This window comes from Sinocyclocheilus rhinocerous, unplaced genomic scaffold, assembly GCF_001515625.1.
Source record: "Sinocyclocheilus rhinocerous isolate Xijiao unplaced genomic scaffold, SAMN03320098_v1.1 scaffold869, whole genome shotgun sequence".
Lineage (NCBI taxonomy): Eukaryota > Metazoa > Chordata > Actinopteri > Cypriniformes > Cyprinidae > Sinocyclocheilus > Sinocyclocheilus rhinocerous.
Window position 1 is genome coordinate 1,793,054 of NW_015653483.1, and position 11,472 is coordinate 1,804,525.

Below are 11,472 nucleotides of genomic sequence, written 5' to 3' on the forward strand. Positions count from 1 at the left end.
ATGCATGCCTCAATTATATTTTGTTTTATTGTTTTCTTTCTTTTATTAAGTCATATCAGCTCAGAGTGTTTTCCGGGATGCTCCTGTGGCACTGACCGTTATGGGAGGTTAGTGTCAGTTCCTTGATTGTTGTTGTGTTGAGAACAGGGCTAGCACAATGTGAGAGCTATAGTCTGTAACTATGAATATATGAATGATTAGAGGAACTTTTTTTGCCCCTTATGTTAAAGAAAAGAATTTAAAAAATTTTGTTTAAAAAATGGGTTATATATGTGTATGTGATTTAATTAATTAATTAATTTTTTGAATTGCTGTCCCTGATAGTACTGTCATTACCGTCACACCAAACATTTTTCCAGACAGAGAAAGGGAACACCTCTGCATAATTTTGACATCAAGCTGTCAGCTGTGAGAGTAGCTTTGTCGAGTGTCATTGGTCACACGTTATTATTTAAGAGTTGTATTTAAGAATTCATGAACAGTTTTGTATTATTTATAATACATTCTAAGTTATTTGAATCGACAATTGAAAGTATGGAATGTTTTTTCTAGGTCACTCACGTGTATGGAAGCGCCATTATCCGGCATTCCTGAGGACATACTGGCAGATTTGACTAAAATCCGAATAGAGAAATCACAGTTAAGTGAGCTACCAAAGGCAGCGTTTTCCCGTGTTAAGTTACTAAAGCATCTCTGGCTGAACTTCAATGACATCGCCATCATAAATATCAAAAGTCTGGAAGGTTTGGGCAACTTGACGGAGCTCTGGTTGCAGGGTAACAAACTGCGTTCAGTACCATGGACAGCGTTTGAGGAAACGCCCAACCTCAAGATCCTGGACAGCACAACCGCATCGACGCCCTCCCGGAACACGCGCTAAAGTTTCTACCAGGCCTGACCTATTTGGATCTGTCCTCTAATCAACTCTCAGTCATTTCAAAAGACGTCTTACTCAACTGGCCTCTCTATCACACAGAAAACAAGCATGAACAACCTACAGTGTCCAACGTTGTTCTGGCGCTTCACGACAACCCGTGGCTGTGCGACTGTCGCCTGGGAGGCTTCATTGAGTTCATCAAATCGCTGAGTCCACCGTTCATTCTAATGAACTCATATTTGACATGCTCTGGCCCCGATTTCAAGGCAGAATTTTTTTTCCATGAGGTCGATCTAAAGACGTGTGTGAAGCCAGTGGTCAGCGCCCCAGACACTAACATCACCGTGCCGTTAGGCGGGAACATCACGTTAACATGCCTTGCCACGGCCAGACCTGAACCTGCTGTTCGGTGGATATATGGTCTTAAGATACTAAGAGGATTTCGTGGTAAGAGATATTCCATTAAAACATGTTTACATACGTTTATCTTTACTTAAATAGATATCTTTATTTAAAAATTAGGTGCTTAAACCTCAATTAGTGCACACATATATTATTACACTGGCAAATGATAGGCCTATATGCAATACGTATCATACATATCATCATAATAATACTAATTATTAATTAATACATTATTTTGTATAAAATATTAATATATTTTATATATTTATTTAATAAAATAATAGATTTATATAGATTTATTTATTTATAATAATAATAATATTCATAATAATAAATTGTTGTTGTAGTTACGTTGTCCTTAATTTCAAAAATTGTTTACTGTGTGTTCAGAGATTCGGAGTGTGGATGAAGACACTATCAGGTCTCAGCGGATCATTCCTTCACTCCATCCGGCCGATCGAGGGCTCTACATCTGCATTGCCAACAATTTCATCGGCAATTCCTCCATCAGCATTTTACTAGATGTGAAGTCTCCAGAAGGCTCAGTGTCTCATTCCTCAGGCTTCCCTGCTGCCATCGCTGAGGAAAATGTTTACATCGATATCCGTATTGCCAAGCAGACAGTCTATGGCATCACAATTGAGTGGCATGCTGTGACAGACAATCCAGCTGAAGCCTGGTTCACCATCTATTTTGGCCGCTATGACACACTTAAGAAGGAGCAGATATACATTGGGCCAGGTATCAACACATACTCTGTCACAGACCTGCTACCAGCCACTAAATATGAAATCTGTGTTACTCTAAAAAAGCAGGCTCCTCGGAACGGCCAGTGCATTGTATTTGTGACAGGCAGTGATTTCAATGAGATGGAACAGAGAGAGAAGCTCATTCATATTGTCGTCGTTGTACTTGCCATGGTGCTGGCTGTGCCCGCGGGAATGTATGCCTGCACCACCGATGCCAAGTTCAACTGCTTTGAGTGTTGCACGGAGATGTGGAGAAACAGGAGACATTCCGAACGCTCTCACACGTCTGACGAGCGGCAGGGCACGTTTGACAGTCTCCAAGCTGCCAGTGATGAGGGCCTCTGCAAGGAGTCCAGCAAAGAGCGGAAGGCCAGACGAAGGTCTGCTGAGAAGATACAGAAAACAAAGAATGAACGAAGACCAACAGCTGAGCTTTACTGACAACACACACTCAAAGATAGCTATAGACTCATTAATACCCATGAAAGGATTCAGGCAAGCCTCCATTTTAATTACATTGTGACATTTATCCAGCTTGAGTGGCGATCGGAGTAAAGAAGAGAGTCTCAGCTGGTCATGAACTCATGGATCAGCTGCTACTGGACAGGATTTTCCAGGCAAACTGGTAAAAATCAAAGGAAACCCTTGAATAAAAGCAAAGACCATTAATATACTGAATCAAACACTTCTCTAGTACAATTATAATCAGAAGGGAGCAAATGCACTTTGACAACTAGTGACAATTAGTGCTCAAAGTATAGAAAACAATCATAATACAACTACTGAAAATTTATTTTTATCAGTTTATGTGTGGTTGAGGATGATCTTTCTAATCTAAACTATGAATTATTTTAAGGTTGCACTTGTATAATTGTTAAATGCATTGGCATGTTTTATGTAACATTTATTTTAATGCACATGATACAAACACAGGCGTATAAAAGCAGATTAGGATTTTTTGATGCCTGTTTCATATCATGTCAATCCAACAGTGGACCCAATACTTGTATTTTAAAGTAGACACACGCATCAACTGGCAAACACTTTGACAAACAAAGGAAAATGCCACATACAGAAAATGAAAACTGAACAATGACATGAGACTGAAATACACTGACCTTGGAAGGAATTAAAACACCTTAATTTGAACTCTTAAGTTGCTGTTTTGGGGAATAAATGTTATAAATATTGTTTTATAAAATGGTTTTACTCCTAAAATATTATGTGTTGTTTTTAAAAAATGAGTGACAGGTGCTATATTTGTCTGTCAGTAAATGTATAAATTAAAATGGAAATGTAACTTGTGTTTCTGTAGTTGATTTTGAGATATGTATATAAATGTTTATCACACATATTTAGATGTATGATAGATTGTGGACAGTGCAATTCAAGGCTTTAAAATGCTGCTTTAAATTTCATCCTCGAGATTTATTTGTGAAGATGCATGAAATTACAAATAATGCTTTTCCACCATCAGGCTGAATGGTTAGCGCTGCTGAATCATGCTGTTCTGCACCAATCCAGGCTTGTTGACAGTTGCGCTTTGTTTTTTCCATTGTGGTGCTTCTAAACCAGGTGACCAATTGTGAGTCATCAGACTTGCTACGTCACTAAAGCAGAGCACAGTTCTTTACGTTGTACTGTATACTTCGATACCCATGCTCAGATATCTGTGCATGGAACGTTTTGTAAATAGTTCTAATGGATATGCTTTTGGTTCTTTTATCCTTGCCCATCAGTGCACTTTGCAAGTTTGTAATCCTCTCTAAAAAAACCAGTAATCCTACTTGCTTCCTACAGGGTATAATTCCATGTAATTTGTGCTTTTACCCCCAGTGCTGCTTTTACTGTCTGAAAACAGACTTTCCTCATCACTGCAATTTTGTCTCATGTGCAGAGGTGCTTTAAAGAAGAAATAATCATAAACATTTCCAAAGTTTAATAGCACACACACTTAAAAATATGTGTCTTTAAATGTCTAAACACGTTTAGAGATTTGGGAAAGCCAGAGAAAGACAACTCATAATTTGTCTTCCAAATCTTAGTCACCACCAAATCTGAACTTGATGTTAAGCTCAAAAGAACAAGCACGTGCTAAAATCACAGCTGCACATAGTACGTTTCTGAAATTTGAGTTGTCACATTACTCACTGAATTTGTAAAAAAAAAAAAAAAAAAAAGCCTCTAAAAAAAAATCGGGGTTTATGACTTAGCCTATAAATAATGTTGAATGAGTGTTTGTTGCGCATCAAAATAGACCATGCATTTTTATCAATGATCATCATTGTGCAGGTACAGTGCAACACATGGTCAAAGAACAGATGACAGAGAATAACATCACCGCTGCTTTTACTGTCTGAAAACAGACTTTCCTCATCACTGCAATTTTGTCTCATGTGCAGAGGTGCTTTAAAGAAGAAATAATCATAAACATTTCCAAAGTTTAATAGCACACACACTTAAAAATATGTGTCTTTAAATGTCTAAACACGTTTAGAGATTTGGGAAAGCCAGAGAAAGACAACTCATAATTTGTCTTCCAAATCTTAGTCACCACCAAATCTGAACTTGATGTTAAGCTCAAAAGAACAAGCACGTGCTAAAATCACAGCTGCACATGGTACGTTTCTGAAATTTGAGTTGTCACATTACTCACTGAATTTGTAAAAAAAAAAAAAAAAAGTCTCTAAAATAAAATCTGGGTTTTAAAATCTGTATTTTAAATAAAGATAAAAAAAGCTTTAGGTCACCAACTGCAACATCAGCCCATATGACAAAATGTACAGGACCATCTTAAAAATGTGCTATGAACATCTACAAATGAAACATGACACATTTGAATGAAATATCAATTTATTTACAAAAGGTTGAATATAAACAGAGATTACTCCAACAATTATTTGACATTTAAAACTGAACTGCATAAACGCTGACAAGGTACATTAAATTGATGAAACATTGCACAAATTGATAACGTAACTGGTTTTCCTCATTGAAGGATAGGAAGACAATTTACTCAAATAATTATATTGCATCTGTTTGTGATTTTCAGGGGTCAGTAAAAATCATTTATCAACTTAAACCAGCAAATGAATGTTCAGAATTTGGCATTGTAAATGTTCTTTCATGGTCCAAAAGATATTGTATGAGAATCAGAATGCATTTATTCACTGGCCTCAGCGACACTATTGTATTTTTGAATAAACTATTCCCTTTCAAAAAACTATATAGTAGATGATTTCGAAGAATAAAAACGCACATGCATAATTCATTTTCCTTGCCAGTTATCCAGAGTAAAAAAAAAAACACTTTTGTGGTTACGTACATGTATGTATGCATGAACTGTCTGAGAAACAGAGTAAACATTAACCAATTATTTTCCATCCAGAAGAGGGCAGTACACAGAGTCCTAGCATGCCGATTAGCAGGGTGCTAGTCTTGGCTAGTGACACTTTCCCTCATTTCCACTAGGTTCAACCTGCAATCCCAGCTAAACTCTGCACGCATTAGAAAACATACTGTACAGTAAGAAGCTTCCAGAGCTGGCCTGCTGAGATCTTGTCCTTGCTCAAATCTTGCCTGAAATCTCCTTTGTCAGAAGAAACATGACAGAGAATTAGCAGAGGGACACGTCTTCTCTCCACTGAACACTGGTAGTTCTATACATGCATCAGTATCGGTTAGCCATGTTTTTCTGCTCCAGTCTAAGTTTGAGTTCAGAAACCAGTGCTGTGTTGACAGGATTGTCTTTACCCCTATGAGATCTTTTTTTTGTCTTGGAGGCCACTGAGGCAGAAACTGTAAGCACTGTCCACCCCCGTTCACCGTGTCTATAGTGAGTTGGCAACGGTGGGGGCATGACGGGGGCGTTAGGAGGCGACGGAGGGGCTCGATAAGAACACACTTTGACGTTATTGTTACAGTTGATATTGTCTGCTGTGGGGATCTCCAGATCCTCATTTCTTAACTTACCTCCAAAACGTTCCTCTCTGAACGGTTGCTGAAAGTCGTCTTGTCTTCGGGGTTTACGCTTCCTTCGTATGATGCGACGGGAGGGTAGGATCTTGTTGGACTTTACATTTCTCACGTATATAACAGTAGAGATGAAGACTGTTACAAAAACCATGATTATAATGACACCACTGATCAAGCCTAGGAATTGCAAGGGATTTTCCCTACTTTTCATTACAAAGGACGTCAAAGGTCCCTTGAGTTGAGTCTGTAAAAGAGCACAAAGAGAAATCAAGTCCATAGGACTCAAGGATGATGTGCTATAGGCTTCTTGCTGTTTGATCAGAGACACATGGTAATAGAGAGACAGATAAACAACTCAACTCCCAGAGAGGCAATTGCAGGCAACACAGCATACTTGTGTCAAATGTATACTGTAGTATACTGTATGCGTTAGAAAGCACTGCATATTATCTCGAAAGCTGAGAACAGATTGATAACAATTGATTTGGTGGTAATGTTGGAATTAATTTGAAGATTTATAAGTTCTGTTAAAGACTAAATGGATTGGAATGTTACAACAGAGTCTGGTAGGCACAGTAAGACAAGATCAGAAGGGTTGAATGAGGCACCCAGAATTAAGACCGTGCAGTCTCATTTTTATCATCTCAAAAACATCTACTGCATGATGAAGACTGAATGAAGAAACGGGCTATTGTTTGGAGCCACATAAATGCAGAATAAAAGTTATTATTCTGAAAGAATATGTTATAACTGTGCTTGTGTGCTCTTTTACAGACTTTTTGCTTTTAAACAACAATAAAATCATTGAAGGATGGAAAAAAAGAGAGAGAAGAAAATGCTAAGTATTGGTGTCTGTGTCAAAGTGTCTCATGGTCAGAGCCTCCTAATAATCTTTCTGATCTTGCCTCGTGGCTGGACCCGGGACTTTTTCACAGATTTCCAGAAAATTATGGTGGATATGAAAATGGTCAGACAGATGGCGAGGACTACAATGCTCAAACAAATGCTGAAAACAGTCCAGGGCCGAGTTCTCAGACTCAAGAAGTATGAAATCATTCTGGATTTGATCTGTAAAGCACACAATAACACAAAACTTATGCTAGGTTTGCTATGAAGTTTGCTCACAATACAGATAAAAAATACTGAGAGTGCAGATTAAAAATGTCCATGTGCATGTTTCAGATGTATTTTTCTAGCCTGCATTGAAAATATATATTTATATTCTGATAGCTTTTCTGGCTTACATGTGCAACTATGTGACTGTCAAAATGCATAAATGAGAAGGTTTCAAGTTGTTTTGAATGGCAATCATATTTTCATATACAATATATAAATACTTTTATATTTCAAATTTATAGGATTCTCAGAAAAAAAAGCACTGATAATAAAGACCCACTTACCGCTTCTGTGATGTCAATCTTAACCACCGTAGTGGTGCTGAAGGATGGTGAACCTCTGTCTTTGGCTTGAACAACCACAGACCAGGTACAGTCTTTGTGATTGGTGATATTCTGGACTATGTCCATGGACTTGATGTACGGCTTCAGTTTTATTTCTCCCGTGTCTGCATCAATGTTAAATATGTCATCTGGGTCAGACTTCATGATGGAGTATTCAATGATATTATTGGGCTCTTCTGCATCTCCATCAATCGCCTAAAAATCATCAAACACAGTCAGCTGACAACTTGACAACTTCTATTAGAAGAACAAACAGAAAATAAAGCACAATACAACGAATATAGCTAACCTCTATTTTCACTGGTGCACCAATCACCATTGTCTTCTCTAGAGAGTTTTCATGAAATGCTGGTGAATGGTCATTGAGGTCCATAATGGTGACAAAGACTTCTGCAAGGCTGTATTTTCCGTCAGTGTCTTCGGCCTTCACATAGAAGTTATACTTGGATTTGACTTCGGCGTCCAGACTGGCCCAGGGCTGAGTGTAGATGATTCCAGAATCAGGCTGAATGAGAAACCTGCATAAAAATATAAGACAGGAAATGAGTTCTATAGTGAAAACTGGGATTACACAGGGCTTGTTGTTCAGGGAGATGTTAACATGATATAAAGCTTTCAGAACACTATATAAATGAGCCACTGGTAATCTCTCCATTTGAAAACTGTTATGAATACTTACTGTCAACAGGATGAAATATCATATTTTTATATATAGTCAACTGTATATACACTATTGTTCCAAAGTTTGGGGTCGATAAGATTTTGTAAAGTTTTTGAAAGAAATCTCTTTTGCTCACCAAGGCTGCATTTATTTGATCAAAAATTTGAGTAAAAACAGTAATGTTGTGAAAAAATATTACAATTTGAAACAGCTATTTCCTACAAGAATATGTTTTAAAATGTAATTTATTCTTGTGATGTCAAGGCTGAATTTTCCGCATGTATTACTCCAGTGTTCAGCGTCATATGATCCTTCAGAAATCATTCTAATATGCTGATTTGGTGCTTAATAAACATCAATAACATAGTAAATATTTAAAAAGAACAGCATTTATTTGAAATAGAAATCTTTTGTAATCAATGTAAAACACTTCCGATCAATTTAATGCATCCTTGATACATAAAAGCATTAACGTCCCTTCCCCCCCCAATAAATAAATAAATAAATAAATAACCGACCCAACACAGCAATGATGGCAACCAATATTAGCTTGGACTAAAGTAGCTTGGACTTCCTGTTTGTTCAAACAATGAAACATGGAGGAGTTTTGGGAACAATTTTTGGTTACAATTTTAATTATTTTCTATATTTCATTCTGTTTGGTGCAGAAAAGACGTACTGCACCTTTAAGTGAGGCTCTTATATGAGCAGGAGAACAGTCTAATTCCTGCCCAAATCCCATTAGTGGATTAAACAAGATGGAGGGCCAGGTAACTCTGTTTTCAGTGCTCCAGAAATTCAGTTTTGTTGTTCTGCTACTGATTCTGTATAAATAAATGTCATTCGTCGAAGTATGCTGTTCATAAGATATTATGTAAATACTGACGATGACATAAAATATGATGAATGAAACTGGAATGAATAGAAGTCAGCATGCTGACAGTTTAGAGTTGTTGTCAGTTAAATAAAATGAAACACAAGCTGTGTGGTCTGTCTGGCAGAAACAAAACAAAAGATTCCAATGAGAGAGTGAAGACATTATTTAAGAGTGCAAGACATTAAGTTTAAACAGCAGGAGAAAGGAGGCTTACCGCAAAGATTTAATATGACTGTTCTGCCAACAAGCCATCATTTACACATTCATATGGTTTGTATTTATGTGTTTATGCTCTATAAAATATGAAGAATTCTACTACCAGAGATCATGAATCTCTCTCTGGGTTTAGGAAGCTTGAGATGGATTTACTGAAAGTAGGAGCCGAGAACAGTGGGAGGACTGAACCCTCTTCCAAGACGGCAAGAATATTTCAGCTATTTGTGCAGTGACTTAGGAATCTAATAAAAGAAAAGAAAATCGGATCCTCTTGGGTACAGCTAGTCCTTACAGCTAGTCTTACAACAACATGAAAAGTTATTGGAAGTTGAATTCTGTCTAGCTTTAGTGTCTGTAGGCTGTATGTGATGAACTGAGGTGAGCTTACATCCCTCCTGTTCTCCCACTCACTAAATAGTCTGTGTTTTGGCGTTAATGATGTTGCATAAGTGGTGCTTAATAAACATCAATAACATAGTAAATATTTAAAAAGAACAGCATTTATTTGAAATAGAAATCTTTTGTAATCAATGTAAAACACTTCCGATCAATTTAATGCATCCTTGATACATAAAAGCATTAACGTCCCTTCCCCCCCCAATAAATAAATAAATAAATAAATAACCGACCCAACACAGCAATGATGGCAACCAATATTAGCTTGGACTAAAGTAGCTTGGACTTCCTGTTTGTTCAAACAATGAAACATGGAGGAGTTTTGGGAACAATTTTTGGTTACAATTTTAATTATTTTCTATATTTCATTCTGTTTGGTGCAGAAAAGACGTACTGCACCTTTAAGTGAGGCTCTTATATGAGCAGGAGAACAGTCTAATTCCTGCCCAAATCCCATTAGTGGATTAAACAAGATGGAGGGCCAGGTAACTCTGTTTTCAGTGCTCCAGAAATTCAGTTTTGTTGTTCTGCTACTGATTCTGTATAAATAAATGTCATTCGTCGAAGTATGCTGTTCATAAGATATTATGTAAATACTGACGATGACATAAAATATGATGAATGAAACTGGAATGAATAGAAGTCAGCATGCTGACAGTTTAGAGTTGTTGTCAGTTAAATAAAATGAAACACAAGCTGTGTGGTCTGTCTGGCAGAAACAAAACAAAAGATTCCAATGAGAGAGTGAAGACATTATTTAAGAGTGCAAGACATTAAGTTTAAACAGCAGGAGAAAGGAGGCTTACCGCAAAGATTTAATATGACTGTTCTGCCAACAAGCCATCATTTACACATTCATATGGTTTGTATTTATGTGTTTATGCTCTATAAAATATGAAGAATTCTACTACCAGAGATCATGAATCTCTCTCTGGGTTTAGGAAGCTTGAGATGGATTTACTGAAAGTAGGAGCCGAGAACAGTGGGAGGACTGAACCCTCTTCCAAGACGGCAAGAATATTTCAGCTATTTGTGCAGTGACTTAGGAATCTAATAAAAGAAAAGAAAATCGGATCCTCTTGGGTACAGCTAGTCCTTACAGCTAGTCTTACAACAACATGAAAAGTTATTGGAAGTTGAATTCTGTCTAGCTTTAGTGTCTGTAGGCTGTATGTGATGAACTGAGGTGAGCTTACATCCCTCCTGTTCTCCCACTCACTAAATAGTCTGTGTTTTGGCGTTAATGATGTTGCATAAGCAACTGTTTTTTTTTCATGTGGCTTATTCCATTCGACTGGCGTTGCATCAGTAAGATCTCTACAGAACTCTAGCCTTTAAAAAGACCACACACTCTGAAAACAAAAGGGAAATAAACATGAAAGGGGAGCAGGGTACTCACAGGTCCGCTCCTGAGCCATAGATGGAGTATTTGACCACACCCCAAAGACCAGAATCAGGATCTGTGGCCTGCAGAGAGCATAAGGAGCAAACATCATCGACTGGCATCTGTTCCCACACATAACTCTAATGCCAACATCTACGTAACAGAACAGATGACGTTTTGAGCCAAAAGGCAGAACATGAGAGATGTGGGATTTGTTAATCAGCCAATCATTATTTGCTTTGTACTCATGGTTGTAGGCTTGTAGCATGCTCTTATGTCCAAGATCAAAATCCGGCAGGTCATTTAAAGGGGTGGTTGATTGCGATTTCACTTTTTTAATGTTAGTTAGTGTGTAATGTTGCTGTTTGATCATAAACAGTATCTGCAAAGTTACGAAGCTGAAAGTTCAATGCAAACGGAGATATCGTCTTTTAAAATTCGGGCAGTTTAATGCCTACAAAAACGACTGGTA

General features: G+C 37.4%; 1 protein-coding gene and 1 pseudogene across 1 annotated transcript in view; one reads left to right on the top strand and one right to left on the bottom strand.

The window, feature by feature from the left end:
* Window positions 1–2,583, top strand: LOC107716341 (leucine-rich repeat, immunoglobulin-like domain and transmembrane domain-containing protein 2; annotated as a pseudogene).
* Window positions 2,584–4,381: 1,798 nt separating this feature from the next.
* The window catches only part of LOC107716342 (cadherin-related family member 1-like), a 14,714-nt gene continuing 7,623 nt past the window's right edge, over window positions 4,382–11,472 (bottom strand). The window contains exons 15-18 of the mRNA XM_016522742.1: window positions 11,016–11,083; window positions 7,756–7,984; window positions 7,407–7,661; window positions 4,382–6,250 (exon numbers count right to left, since the gene is read on the bottom strand). Of these exons, the coding sequence (XP_016378228.1) occupies window positions 5,702–6,250; window positions 7,407–7,661; window positions 7,756–7,984; window positions 11,016–11,083 (1,101 nt within the window). The 3' untranslated portion in view covers window positions 4,382–5,701. The remainder of the gene's footprint in view (window positions 6,251–7,406; window positions 7,662–7,755; window positions 7,985–11,015; window positions 11,084–11,472) is intronic.